Source organism: Gekko japonicus, unplaced genomic scaffold (assembly GCF_001447785.1).
Source record: "Gekko japonicus isolate JY-2015 unplaced genomic scaffold, Gekko_japonicus_V1.1 scaffold2010, whole genome shotgun sequence".
Classification (NCBI taxonomy): Eukaryota; Metazoa; Chordata; class Lepidosauria; order Squamata; family Gekkonidae; genus Gekko; species Gekko japonicus.
This window is the reverse complement of record NW_015177078.1, coordinates 62,554-77,640: the sequence shown is the minus strand read 5'-3', so window position 1 is coordinate 77,640 and position 15,087 is coordinate 62,554. Positions and strand designations below refer to the sequence as shown.

The 15,087-nt window shown below is 45.2% G+C and overlaps 1 protein-coding gene across 1 annotated transcript in view; it reads left to right on the top strand.

The window, feature by feature from the left end:
• Positions 1–15,087, top strand: part of SNX31 (sorting nexin 31) — a 35,468-nt gene that overhangs the window by 18,474 nt on the left and 1,907 nt on the right. The window contains exons 9-13 of the mRNA XM_015428250.1: positions 2,188–2,280; positions 6,610–6,813; positions 8,981–9,079; positions 12,371–12,445; positions 13,916–13,969. Coding sequence (XP_015283736.1) covers positions 2,188–2,280; positions 6,610–6,813; positions 8,981–9,079; positions 12,371–12,445; positions 13,916–13,969 — 525 coding nt within the window. The remainder of the gene's footprint in view (positions 1–2,187; positions 2,281–6,609; positions 6,814–8,980; positions 9,080–12,370; positions 12,446–13,915; positions 13,970–15,087) is intronic.

Here is a 15,087-nt window from a genome sequence, read left to right as displayed (position 1 = left end):
TGTAGCTTCTTAAAGGTGGAATTCATAGTTCCTCGGCATCTCATTTCTTGGCATTTCTTTTCCTCAAATCATAATCTCTTTTGGGGGCCGCAGCCCCCAACTCCGAATCAGAGTCCTCCTCGGTAGTTGAAGAAGAGTTTTCACCGCTTTCTTTATCCTGGTCTTCATTTTTGTCGTCTTCTCCAGACCTTCCCAGTTGCTGCTTCAAGAACTCATTTGATTTCTTAACAGAGTCAATTCCTTCTTTTTTTTCATTTAGGAAACCAACCATTTGGTTTCAGGAACCAACCATTTGTACTGTATGTTGTTTGTTTGTAAAAACAATGCCAAGTCTTTGAATTTCTTCCTCTTCTTTCTAATTTCAAATGGAATGTCTTTTAGTATCTGTATGGTATTACCGTTGATTTTCAGGGGTATTCCTGATGTTGTTTTAAAGATTTGGTCCCTCACATATCTTTTTGAGAATCTAACCACTATTTCTCCAGGCAAATTATTTTTCTTAATATATTCTGAATATGCTCTGTAGACCACATCCATTTCGCTTTGAAGATATTCCGTTTTCAAATCTGCCACTGGTGCAAGTAGATCACCCAATACTTGTTTTAGATTCTCTCCTTTTGTCTCAGGAACCCCTTGGAATCTCAGGATAAAGCTTGCTTTTTCCATTTGTAGTTGCAAAAGCTGAGATTCGTCAGTAATTCTTTTCTTTTCCAACTCCTGTACACGCTTTTTCACCTTTTTAGATTTGGCATTAACTTCCTGCAATGTTTCTGCTGTTTGCTCTGTTAATTTCTTAGTTTCATTCAGTTCCAGTTGTTGTGCAGCAAAGTTCTGGTTCAAAGTAGTCAATTGCTGATTGATGTTTGTCATCTGGTCCAGCAGAGGGCGCAGTGATTCAGCTAATAGCTGTGAAAGCTCGTTGGTAGCTTCCGGTCTCCAGTTCTATGGCTTTTATGTCCGGCACCCTCTTTTTAAAATGATCTGCTTGGATAGCGCGTCTGGGAGTTCCCTCCCCCGCTTGCTTAAATCAGAGGGGCTTTCTAGCCGAAACTCAGTGTTTTGCTTTCACCCATGACTCACAGTTCATCGTTGGTCCTAGGACCCACCTCAGGTACATGTAAAATGCCCGATCTTCACGCGCTTGTCCCAGTCAGTGACTCTAGAGCAGCAGGACCTTCAGGGCGGAGGGAAGCCTCGATTCCCCGGCATCGAGTCGGAAAAGAGGCAATCTCTCAAAAGCCCCATGGCTAGGAGCCAAAACACAAGGGCTCCGAGGGGGTAGCGGACAATCGCACCCCCTCCTATCCGCTGGTGTTCGGATCGCAACCCCGGGAGCTCACCAGGGTCACGTCCGCCATCGTGCCGTCAAAAACCGGAAGACCTGGCAACTACCTTCTTCCTGAACTATGTGACTAGGGAAGATTGTAAATATGAAAATAAGAGGAGGCAGCTTTAAAAGGGACAGAGTCAGAGGGACGACAGAGTCCAGTAGGCGAGGGTGTGTCTGAGGTAGTTAGTCCGGGCCCCAGAAAGACCTGTGGCCCTACTGAGATGTGCCCTGAAGGAGGACACTCCCCGTAGCCTAAATGGGGACTAAAGAAAGCAGCCCCTGAAGCACTGAGGGGAGGAGGTGGGATAAATAAAGGTTTAGGCCTGACAGGGTCTCTCAGGAACAAACTGTATTGCTGTTCCCATCTCTGTCCAAGAAGGGACCCACACATGGTTATTCCAGCCCGTCTTGGTGGAGGCCAGTAACAAACAGCTCGATCACGGAAGCCATGTTAGTGACAGTAATGCAGACATTTCCACAAACATCTGGATATCTTGCAGAAGTCTAGCACCACTATGGGGCCAGGATGTTAAGGGATTGGGGTAACTTTTATGGCCATAAACACTGCTTTCCCACTGGGCAAGTCCATGGACCCTTCTGTTTGACCGTAATGCATGTCTTCTTGACCGTAATGCATATCTTCTTGTTGTAGCATTATTATTCCTGTACCTTTTCTGCAATACTAGTTTGGGAAGAACCTGATCCCCATATTCAGCAACCATTGGCATGTAGAGGCTCTTGCTGGCCAAGGCCTACAGTATCATGGAGTTTGCTTGTTTGAGTCCTATTAAAGGAGAATGTATCATGGACCGTAATAGACAGTGGTGATATAGCTTTAAAAAAAAATTCATTTGAAGGCGCTGCAGGAAATGGAGAAAAAGTGGATCACACCTGCTGCTGGACAGATGCAGAAGCTTCAGATGCAACAAAAAGCACCAGACAAAATTAAAGTAACCAAATGTTTACAAGGAGTAACCATGACCGGGGATAAATGTTGCTGTGTAAAAATATTGTAAAACTACTACTACCTATGAAGGCTGATAACATTCTTCCAGTTTGATCGCCAAATAACCTTCATATTACACTCTTCCAAATACTTTAAAGCAGAAACTTACTCAATTATAAGTAACAGCCAACAGTCAAAACTGTTATGCCTGAAATGTGGAATAAAATGGTCACTGCTGTTGCTTAGCCTATGTGTAGAGGTTCTGGCAGTAGAAAGGGAGACCATCGTGATGGTATTAAGGTACAGGCCACAATCAGTATAATAAACTATGTTGTCTATTAGTACTATTTATTAAGGAAACCTTTATTTCAATTACAGAATTATTGAAAATCCTTCAAGGTTTTTGGGATAGAGGTTAAGATTAGTAAAAATACACTTTACAGATCTTCTACTTTGACATAATTTAAATTTTAAAATGTAACACACAGGATACAAATCTTTCTCCTAGGAAGTTTTTAAACTTTTTTTTTTTAAGGTTAGGGCAGATTTATACATTTAAGGGAGGCCTTCTGTTTAAAAAAAGTCTCATCCTGTGCAACCACATGTAATTAGAGTGCATTGTGAGTAATAAGGTACACAATTGGGGGAGTGGTTTGTTTTGTTCTAGGAGCTGGATTTTATCTGTGGAATTATTAGTCATTATTAAGAAAAGAAATCCAGCCCTGTACCCAAACTGTCCAGTTATTTTAGAGTAGCCACACCTGGACTTTCCTCTGAAACAAACAAATCTTAATGCCTTTCGTAAACTAGCAGAGTCCCATCTTGTGTTTGAATGAACACTTCTTCTCTCTTCCTTTCCCAACATACGCAGGGTGTGCGTAGGGAGGGGCCCTCCTCCCCGTCCCTTCTTGCGTTGTATGTTGCAATGAGGATTTTGTTGGCTAGGTGGATTTGCTTTTACGTAACCTCAGTATACTTCTTGCCTTTATGCTCTTGCTATTGGAGTGGGGGAAGGAAGGCATGGCAAAAAGGAAGCTGTGGAACTGATCTGGAGAAGGAAAAGGAAAAGTCCAAAACACCAGGCCCAAACCCTCCCACTTCCTTGTTCTTATGGTGTAGGCAGACTCAGAGTTTACAGCTCTGACTCGGTTTTCGTGGGCAACAAGGAAGAACAGGGCACAGATCATCTGGGAAACTGTCCTTACCAAGGCAAGTCCTTCATTTGTGTAGTTGTGCCTTTGGTCATACTGAAACCTGATTTAAGAAGCCCTAATCCTTTTATTAACACAATGCCATTTAGATCCTCATGCCGTAACTTATGAGGGTGCTTCTGTTTTAAGGTGGCCAACTCTGGGTTGAGAAATTCCTGGAGATTTGGGGGTGGGGCAGTTTTAGGGATCTGGGGAGGGTTGGGGAGGGAACTTGTAATGTATTGAAACAATTACATGAATCACCTCATAGGACTCCTATGTTAAGCTTCGAGCCAGACCAGGGCTCCTCTGAGCGAACTTCCTATTGGTCGCTTCGTAACAGCGACCAATCAGAACGATACCATTCCCTAGGAGGGAAAGACTCCCATTGGTTTTTATCCTAGCAATCTCATTGGTTGTTAAATGTAAATAGGCGTGGCTACATTAGCCCGGTTATGTTTAAAAGGAGCATAAGCTCCCACTGTTTTCTGTTCTGGTTTCTTACTGAGTTAGTGCTTGTTCGTTACTTCCAATAAAGCTGAATCACTTGCTGAATCACTGTACGAGTCCTTTGTTAGCGCGATCTAACAGAACTCGAGGGTAGTATAATGCCAAAGAGGATGGGGGCAGTTGCTGACTCCAGTGATGTGGTTATGTCACTTCTAGCGTGACCAGAATTGACATATGCTGACAACGCTCTAGCATTCTGCCAAAACTCTATGGCTAAACCTCTCCCTGGTGGTGAGTCTCCTGCTGGTTGGCAGCCTCATGCTGGCAATCCCATCCAGGCCCCAAAATGGCTGCTCACGCCATAGGTCAGAACTTTCTGCTACTAAAGAGTCACTCAACATACAATACAAGAACAAAAAGGGGCAAAGATCTGATGTAAAACCTAGTGCATAGGTCAGGGGGGAAAGTATCTTGACGCTTTTTACTAGAGGTCTAATCAGCAGCCAAAGTTTTCCAAGACATGGAGGTAAATAACATCACCTGATCAATAACATTTCTATTAAACAGACAGGACTTTTTTTCCTCCGGTCAGTTGGCAACACTTTTGTTGTTGTTCGTCAGTCGCACAGTGGAGTCCGACTCTTCGCGACCCCATGGACCACGTCACACCAGGCCAGCTTTGTGGTTGAAGTGCTTTTTGAAATAACAATAATCACATATCTTTATATTAAAACTTACTGTCCTTCTAACATTCTTAATTTCTGTAAGTATTTATTTTGTTATTGGTTTTACTTTATTGTCTTGGCTGGAGGCCAGAAAATTGAGCATGGAATATAGATGCTGGCTTGTATGCAGAAGTACCTTTCCACCTCCAGGAGGCCTGCTTCAGGCTTGGGTTTTGCAAGAAATGTTGTGTAGTGGCAGGCTAGGATTGGGAAGATCCAGGTTCAAATTTCCTGCTATTGTGTTAGGATTGCCAGCCTATTGGGATCCCCCGATTTGGCAGGCTCCAATCTGCTGGCTGGCTGGCTGGCTGGCTGGCTGGCTGGGGGAAGACCCACCCCTAACACCATGTCCCCAGAGTGATGTCATCACATGGAAGTGATGTCATCACGCTGGGGACACTGCGGTGACGCTGTAGTATTTTGGGCAAAACTCTATGGTGACCGTAGAGTTTTGCCCAAAGTACTAGAGCGTTGGCACGCGGTGTCCCGAGAGTGATGACATCGTGTGCGGGGATGTTGCCCTGCTCCTGAACTCTAGGAGAGCTCCCTCCCGCCCCACCTCCACCGGGAAGCGAAGAGGACCTGGGAACCCTATATCATGTGGAAGCTTGCTGGGTGACCTTGTGCCACTCACGGTCACTCAGCATAGCACACCTCATAGGGTGGTTGTTGTGAGGATCAAATGAAGGAGGTGAGAACAACATTGTAAACTCCTATGGGTCTCCACTGGGAGAAGGCAGGACATAAGGGTTTTTTAATGGTGTGAAACTTGCCAATTGTAGAATATCGATACTGGACATTTTCCTTTTGTTCTCAGTTCAGACACGATTCACTATAAATACAAATGTTAAAAATCAAAAGTTAGAGATAAGTTATAATTTATAGTTAAAATGAAGTAATTTTGCTTAAACCCACTTAGAGAAACTTTAAAAACGACATCATAACTGGAAAAACAGATTTATAGGCACTATGTTTTACTAAATTTAATTTAGGATGATATCATTAAATAATATATTGCCCACATTTTGCATCCAGCCTAGATATAACAAATTTACAAAGAGAGAAACCAGAGCTGTCTGTGATGGAAGCTGACCCAAGGCCTTTGGAGCTGCTGCTGTTGTATTGCTGTGCTTGTAAACTGGGAGTCCGTTTCGTTTCATTTTCCCATTGGCATGATAAGCATTCCTTCAAGCAGCACTCCTGTTTGCAGGGTCCAAGCCCCGCGTGTTCTAGTGCCATACATGCAGCCTTCTGGGTAACTGTTTCATCTCTGAAGAGTCAATGGGCTTGCAGCTGAGTGGAGCTCTTTTCTCTCTCTTCCTTGCCCTGTGCTTTGGCTCTGTGTTGGTACAGCATTTGATTTCTTGCTCCTGAAAATGTGGGGTAATCTGGAGGAATGTCGAAACAAGGCTATAATTTTTCTCTTATTGCACACTACAATTGTACACTTATTGCACACTGCATTAATGGTCATGTTGTTTCAGAATAAGTGGATGAGTTCTCTAGAGAGCCTGAATTTCCTTTTTAAAGATATCCTTAGGATACAACTGTAAAGGTGCATTGCTGAGTGGTTTCTGGAGTCTTGCTAGTCACACTTTCCCGAACACATTAAGCATTCCCATTTGACACTGATGTGTTCGAAATGATTAGCAGGAGAATACCTGCAGTGTTTGAATGTCAGTGTGGGATGTGGGCCCCATGACCGGCAGCCAGATAGATTGGTTCAGATTGTGCTGATAACAGTGGAATTCTTGGCTCTCCTTCTCCCGTTTGTGTTGCCAGCCCTGCCTCTTTCTCTGTGCTGTGCCATAAAAACACAAGAAGAATCCTGCTGGATCCGACCAGTGGTCCATCTAGGCTGGCGTCCTGTCTCACGCAGTGGCCAGCCAGTTACTCTGGATGGGCCAAGCAAACAGGGCATAGAGGCTTCTCCTGACATTCTACATAATCTCCTGTTCTCTGCCACAGTTTTTAGAGCTGATTCAGGAGGTGAGGCACTACGGATACATGCAGCTGGACCCCTGCTCTTGCGACTATCCAGAAGTAGGCTGCACTGCTGCCGTTCACGTGGGAAATAATGAGATTAGCTGCTGCATAAAGTTGCCAAGTAACCAGATCAAAGAGGTCAACTTCAAGATCAATCGGGTGAGGTGCTGGCAAGTCACGTTCCTAGTAAGTACCTTGAGAGAGAATGTGCATCTTTAACATCTGCATTAATTGTTTTGATTCCCCCCCCCCTTTTTTTCTTTCCTAATGCGTTGTGTATTGGAGAATCCCTGTGTCCAGGTTCCTTCTATGGAGGACGTTTTCGCCAGGAAGCTGCCATCTGGTTGTGCTTTCTCACCCTGTGTTATATGCAGCAAGAAATGTGTGTGGGGTGATTTTTGAATAGGGTGGCCTGGCACACACAATTTACCTAGTAGGAAATGGCTTTTATAGAGGACTTCTGGAATATAAAGTCAAACTTTTTGAAAGACTGAATGGGTTCCCAGCTGACTAGAGAAAAATGCTTTGTCTTTTTAATAGAGGCTTAATGGGATGTTATTTACCAGGTACTACTATTTACTTCTGGGTCACAAAAGGCTTCAGCTGCACGTGTCCTGTCGTGATAACAGAGCCTTAGTGCATGGGAAATTTTCTCCAGTCTTATTGGCAACATGGAGTGCATCACTGAACTTTACCTGCAGACATTTTGTTTTTTCATTGCTTCCTTTCTTTGCTGGTCCAACTGTGCAACCCTAAGTAAAGTTATGCTCTTCTAAGTCCACTGTCTTAGAATGGGTTTAGAAGGATTTCATGGATGTAGAAGGGTATAACTCCGTTTAGGATTGTATCGCAAGTGTGGTCAGGCTGTTCCAAAATCTCATTTTGAAGCTGGGTCCAGAAAGTTTCTCTCCGTGGTTGTCAGAAGCCTTTTTACTGATATGTGACGGTCTGGCACGGGCTTACTGCAAATTTAGAAGTCATTCCTAGATAAGAGCTTTACTAATTGTCAAAAAGTCTTTTTTCCTGCTCTTCATAGGCATCAGTGGGTCATCATCCTAATTCATCAAAGGGCTGGTGTTCTCATTTGCAGGTGTTTAGTTTAAATTCTGGTCTTATGTCCCCTTTGTGTTGGATCCCCAAGCATCGAGAATAAATCCACGTTTTAAAGAAAAGCAAAATTTATTTCAAAGCGTTGAAGACATACTCAAACACGTTCTTTGTTAGAACTGGGGATACACAGTTAGGTCAAGCATAATAAAGGAACTTCAAACAGATACAGATCCAATGAATATCTTTCCCGCTGGCGGGCTAAGGAAACGGTTGCGCGCCCAGTACATGGGAACCAGGCAGAACATCAGACAAAACACAGGTGCAGTAGTCCTGGGAAAATCAATAGGCAAGCATTACAGCATCTTCTCCCCCACACAACCTCCAGCAGTTATCTTTTGCATTCCAAAGCAGGAGCAGGATGATAGAAGCCAAGCCGGGTGTAACAGGGAAAGGATATGTACACAGAGGTCACAGAAAACAGAATGGCAGCTTGCTGACACTTTGGCTGGTTACCTTAATTCTTTCTCTCACTGGCTTTAAAACACAGTCTTTCCAGCTAATCCAAATTGTGAGATTTCATCCTGCCCAAGATTTGACCCCTCCTGTGTTTAGGTTGCAGAAACTTTATGGATTATTAATCAACGAGTCAGTTATCGGTAATGTTAAATAGTAGAGTTTGTTATGCAAATAAGGCTTTCTTATACTGACTCCTTGTTAACCTCTTGCTTCAAATTTTGAAGTCGTTCAGCTCTTTCATTTTAAAAGGTTATGAAACACTCTCCTACAGAGCACACTAGAGTGGTGTTTTTTCCTCCTGTGGACTTGATATGGCTCAGTTGTCAACAAAATCAGCCACTGCTGATAAAATTCCATGTATTTATTGACCAGGTTCCAAAGGGCCAGTCCTGAGCAGTCAAATGAGAAGTTGTGGGGCAATATTTATTGAAAGAAGGACTGAGAGAATTGATAGGGAGGCTCAGGGAACTGAGCAGAGTCTAACCGCTGGAAGTCCAAAATGGATAGTGCTAAAGGAGTGAACATTTCAAAATACCTCTTTTGTTACTGCAATGCCAAGTAAGAAGGCTGCTTCTTTGAATGTCATTTTCCATTTTATAAAGTCTGGTGGTTGGCTGTTCTCTGCGACCAGATTATTTGCTAGCCATTGGATTTCACACAACAAAATACAATTACACATTGCGCAGGTTTTTTGACTTCTTAGTTTTAAACCAGTGCTAAGTGGACTCAGTCTTTGAATTAATACTCCTGCATCGCAGTCTTACCTCATTTTCTTTTAACTGCTCAGGGATCTCTTTCAGACCAAGGGCTTGACCAGGTCTTGGAGCTCAGGTTCGAGTACCATGATTTTGACACTTGGAGATGGATTGTCTTTAACACAAAGCAGGTTGGTCTTGGTGCACTTAACTAAAGGAGTCAGAAAGGCCGGCTGTGCAAGTGCAAATGCGCATTTTGGAGCCTGAAGCTTTTTAAAAAACCCAATGAGGGTAGGGATTCAGAGTAGAAAAGCAGCCACTGTGCCATCCATAACCATTTCCTCACCGCTTTCAGTCTTCCCTAGGGCAGGGTTCAAAACTAGTGTGTGCCCACATTTTGAATCTGGGGGTGGGAATAGAGGGGGAAAGCTGCAGGCCGTGTTTAGATACCATCTGCAATGTCTCTGTTCGAGGATCCTACCCTCCTGAAGCTGTTTCTCCTGCACTTATACAGCATTGAGCTCTAATGCAGATGCTTACGTGTAATGTTTCTTTCTTTGGTAAGGTTTTTTTTTTTAATGTACATGTGTGTGCACCTGGGAGTCATGGTGACTTCTAGTGACTGACTCCTACTGGGGGCTTGGAGGATACTCAGAGAGGTGGCTGTACAAAGCCTGCCCCCGCCTCCTGCCTCTGGTATTGCTTGGAGGTCTCCCATCCAAGTGCTTTCCAGAGTCGGCCCTGCTTAGTTTCCAAGATTTGACGAGACTGGGCTTGCCAGACTGTCCAGGTCAGGGCTTGTAACGTTCCTTAAGAGGCAGTTGCTCGTCATCTTCAGGTGTTGAGTGTGAAAAGGGGACAGAAAGTTTAGGAGATGTATGATGGATCTTCCTAGCAACGTCTGTAACTGACATATAGCTACCTGGGGGCTCCTGGCTGCATTGGGGGGGGGAGGAGAAGTGCTTAACCCATCCCAGCAGGGTTTCCTTAACGAAAACGGATCCACCTCTCCATCCTGTTACAGCTCCTTCCACTCCTTTTTTTCTGTCTTTTTCCTTTAAAGAACAAATACTACTTTCATTTGTGGAAGTATGCTTGGGGTAGAAGGGTTAAATTCCACTTCTCGTTTCCATTTGGCCCCAGTCCAAATCAAGGCTCTGCACAGCTGCAATTCAGCTTTAAATGATGCTGCGATTCCCATGATTTTTCTTGCATCTGGTTTGACCTAATCGGCCTCTGTTGTCCTAGTAGAAATGCTTTAAAGCGCTGAAATACCCCTGCTCACAATATCTATATCTATGTGAAAACATTGGCTTCTTGTGGGGTTGATTCTCGATAGCCTTATAAGATGGGAATGACATGCCCTGTCCTGGATAGCCCAGGCAAGCCTGATCAGATCTCGGAAGCTAAGCAGGGCCGACTGTGGCAAGTACTTGGATGGGAGACCTCCAAGGAATACCAGGGCCGGGATGCCGAGGCAGGCAATGGCAAGCCACCTCTCTGAAACATCCAAGCCCCAGTAGTGGTTTCCAGAAGTCAACCATGACTTACAGGTGTGCACACACACACCTACCAATAATAATAATAATAGATCAGGGGTGTCAAACATGTGGCCAGTGGGCCAGATCAGGCCCTCGGAGGGCCCCAATCAGGCCCGCAAGGCCCTGTCTGTTTCCTGCTTCCATTTGCTGCTGCCATGTTACAGCTTGCTTTACCAGTCTCTCTCAATCGCCCAGGAGAGATAAATAGGCAAGGCTCTCCTGTGCAATAGAGAGAGTCGGGTAAAGAACTGGCTGAGGCTCCTCCCTGGGGAGGGGAGGGAACAGCCAGAACTCACTTCCTGGCCAGGCTGCAGGAGACAAAGGACAACTTTTATTTCCTTCCACTGGCTGAGGCTCCTCCCTGAAGGGAGAGAGGGAATGAGGAACAGGGAGGAAGCAACTTACCCTCCCTCTTCTCCTGCCTCCTCCTGGCTGAATGAGGGCCGGAAGTGGGGCGGCTGGAAGCAGGGGGCGGGGCTTCATCATGTGCCCCGCCCCCTGCACCTCACCCGGGGGAACTGCGTTCCCCTGCGTTCCCCCCCGAAATGACCTCTGTGTCCACCCATCATATTTCCTTTGTAGGAAGTTGTATTTATTTCTCTGGGGAAGAGTACAGTTTTGTAGACAAACACATGGCCCTCAGTCTGTGTTAGGATGCCTTCTCATGTTCTTGACCAGCACATGAAGCAACTTATGTACAAGAGGTTGCTGTGCCCAGCCATTTCATGTTTTCCTTTGGATCCTAGGCTAGAAGCACTGAGCACAAGATTTTTGTAATAAATGTCAATAAATTTATTTATTTATATTTATTTATAATTCAATTTATATCCCAATTGGGGCAAAAGCCATGTTTAAAACAATTAAAAACAGAATAAAAACATAACAATAATACAACAAAGTGCTGGTGCTCTGATGTTCCCAGTTCCAAGATGGGTTCTGGTAGGGTGGATTTGGACCAACGACGTAAGTTCCAAAATGGCAGATAGCCAGTCTTCTTCCCAGGGCCCGCTTGCACCCTGATGGTATCTCCACCAATTTTCAGCGGCGGTGCATTGGTGGAACAGTAGCGGCGGTGGCTCCTACTTGGAAGCCTGGCGGAAGAGCTCAGTCTTGCAGGCCCTGCGGAACTGCGCAAGATCCCGCAGGGCCCGGATCTCCTCCGGGGGCTCATTCCACCAGGTAGGAGCCGCCACCGAAAAGACCCTGGCCAAAGTAGGTTTGCAGCTTACAGATATACACCTGAACAGCATACTCAAGATTGCTACAGCACAGACATTTTGATGCAGTAATTCAGAGCAGAGGTGTCAGTTATCAGAGACTGTTAAATAGACAACATATTGCAAGGTTGCTAGTGTTTTAAGCATGTTTTATTTAAAGTTTTTTTAAAATCTTTAATTGCGTTTGTCTATCTCTGTCCTTTATAAAGTTTATATCTCCGCTACCTGGCATTACATTTTATGACACACAACAAGGTCTCATTTATGACAGATCCGGCCCTCATAACAAATGAGTCTGACACCCCTGTAAGAGATGGTAATGATGTGCTCTCATTGGAGAAGTTGTTATTTGAAAACACTATTATAGGCTTATTTGAATACATAAAGGGTAATTTGCAGTGAGACGGACTACAGGAACAGATATCCCTGTACATCCCAGTGGCTTAACATTGCCTCTGAAAGGGGACTTTCCTGGTCCTACCATTTGAGATTTTAGTGGCTTATGTTGGTTTCCTGTCTTGCACAGCTGTACAGCAGATAAGGAATAGTGCTGCTTCTTCCAAGAGCCAACCAAACATCACTGTTTAGACAAGGTCACAGCAAAGCAGGGGGGATATCTGGGACTGACATCATAGAGGTGGGAGCTGGAGATCTCCCAGAGTTACAGCTGATCTCCAGACTTCAGAGGTCAGTTCCCCTGAAGAAAGATTTCTCTCATTTTTAGGCATTTCTCCTAAGTAGTTGCTTAAAAAAGATGATAACGGAGCAGCTGACGACAACCAAAAGTGATCCAGAAAGGGTAAGCAAAGCTCATCTCGATGACCCTGCTTGCCTAACCCTTGGCTATTGCGTGGCTCCAACCCTCAGGAGACGTCTCGATGACCCATCTTGTCTGTGCCACTGCATCCCCTTGTTTTGTGCAGACAAGCGGCTGACTGCCTTCTCAGGGATCAGGAAGGCAAGCAAGGCTCGCTGCTTGTAAGTCCTTGGCAATGCTTTGGCGGCAGTCTTGTGCACACTCACTTAGGGGCAAGTCCCATTTGGCTGAGTGAGTGAATGTGCCATTGAGTCAAGATGGAAACTGAGGAACTGGGGCACAGAAACTGCTGCCTGCTGAAGGCCAACCACCATGTTCTTTCCCGTCTCAATCCAGACCTGTCTTACAAACTGCCCTAGACATCCCCCACCCCACCCCCCAAATTTTCTAGAATGCCACTTTTTATTTTTAGGTAAAATTAATAACTCTAGTTCAGGATAGTTTTAACACTCATGTGTTCAGAAGTAATTTTATCTACCAATTGTCTGCTACCGGCTACAGAATTCATGGTATACCTTAGTCTACTATTTACAGGGCAGAAAATAAGACCTCCAGACCCAGTGCTTCTTAACACTTGGATCAATGTGACTGTGTGATATAGTGGCGGGGATCTGGGAGATCTGGGTTTGAATCCCCCACTCTGCCATAGGAGCTGGCTGGGTGATCTTGGGCCAGTCACACGTTCTCAGTCTACCCTGCCTTTGTTGTGAGGGTGAGAGAACAATGATGTGTCACATTGGGTAGTCATTGAGGAGCAAGATGGAGGTAAGTGAAATAATAAATAAACTGCTGCCAGAAATGCTTGGCACCGGTGGAAGCTAGCAGTCAATCCTAAAGGAAATCATCCCTGACTGTTCTCTGGAAGGCCAGATACTGAAGCTGAAGCTCAAACATTTTGGCCACCAAATGAGAAGGGAGCAGTCACTGGAGAAGACCCTGATGCTGGGAAAGATTGAAGGTCAAAGAAGGGGACGGCAAAGGATGAGATGGTTAGACAGTGTCATCGATGCAAAGGACATGAAATTGAGCATGCTCCGGAGGACGGCGGAGGACAGGAGGGCCTGGCGTGATGTGGTCCATGGGGTCGCAAAGAGTCGGACTCAACTGTGCAACTGAACAACAAAATAGTATAGGTGTAGCATAGTGGTTAGGACCTCTGACTTGGGCCTGGAGGATCAGATTCAGATCCCAGGTTCTAATCCCCGCTCTGCCCTGGAAGCCCCCTGGGTGACCTTGGGGTCCGTCTCAGCTGATCCTTCCTCACAGCATAGTTGGTGAGGATAGGGTGGAGGAGGGGAGAACACTCTGGTAAGCTGTTTGGGGTCTCCGCTGGGGAGAAAAGCAGGGTATAAGTTTTTTAAAAATTTTTTACAGTTTCTACAGCCTTCATGTTGGTCATTTGACCTTGTTTGTATAGAAGTGTTTTTGACATTTAACCATCTCTTTTGGCAGACTGAGTTGCCTGAACCAGGTAAAGCTAAGAAGCAAAGCATTCATGCGAACCAGGTTTGTAAATAAAAATTGCATGAACAGGATAGAGAGGAGGGGGTGTGGGATGAGGGTAGGAAAGAAGGTTGTTGCTGGTAGGCTGTTCTGAAGGCTTTATGGGCAGCTCTGAGCCACAGTGTGGTCTTACCTGACTCATACAAGAGAATTGTTCTAGTGAAGATTTATGGGAATGCTACCGACAAGCATCAGAACAGGATGGACTTGAGAGAGAGAGAGAGAGCGAACGTAGCTTAGGGGTTCAGCAAGGAACCCCACATTCAAGGCTTGCCTCTGCCACTGACTCATGACAGGGCCTTGGGCAAGCCACTTGATTTGCAATATGGCAATAATACTACAGACCTGTATTACCCAGTGCTTGTTAAGATTGCTAGCGGTGCAATCCTAAATAGATTTATACCCTTCTAAGCCCATTGAGGGGCTGTGGTGGCCCAGAGGTTAAGACACTGAACTGAAGACTGGAAGGTCTGTAGATCGGCAGTTCAAGATCTGAGTGCCGCAAGATCTGAGCTCCCGTCTCTGGCCCCAGCTCCTGCCAACCTAGCAGTTCGAAAGCAAGAAATTGCAAGTAGATAAATAGGTACCACTTTGGTGGGAAGGCATTCCGTGTGCCTCGGTGTTTAGTCATGCCAGCCACATGACCACAGAAATGTCTTCGGACAGCGCTGGCTCTTCGGCTTGGAGACAGGGGGGATGAATATCCCCCTAGAGTCAGATTCGACTAGCTTCCAAGTAAGGGAAAGCTTTACCTTTACTTAAGTCCATTGATCCAGGCTAACCTGATCTTCTCAGATCCCAGGAGCTAAGCAGGGTAGGCTCTGGCTAGTATTTGGGTGGAAGACCTCCAAGGAAGTCCAGGGTTGTGACCTGGAGGCAGGAAATGGCAAACCACCTCTGAAGGTCTTGTGCCTTGAAAACCCTCTGGGGTCACTAGAAGTCAGCTGTGACGTGATGGCACACCAAAAAAGAAAAAGGATTCGGAAGGGTGCTGCTCTGCTTAGGACTGCTTAGGACTGTAAGTCATGTAGTTGAAGCACTTTATAGGCAGTTAAAAATGTTATGTAAACACTAATAACTATCTCAGGTAATTCGCTGCTGCTTGCAAAGGCACAGTCTAC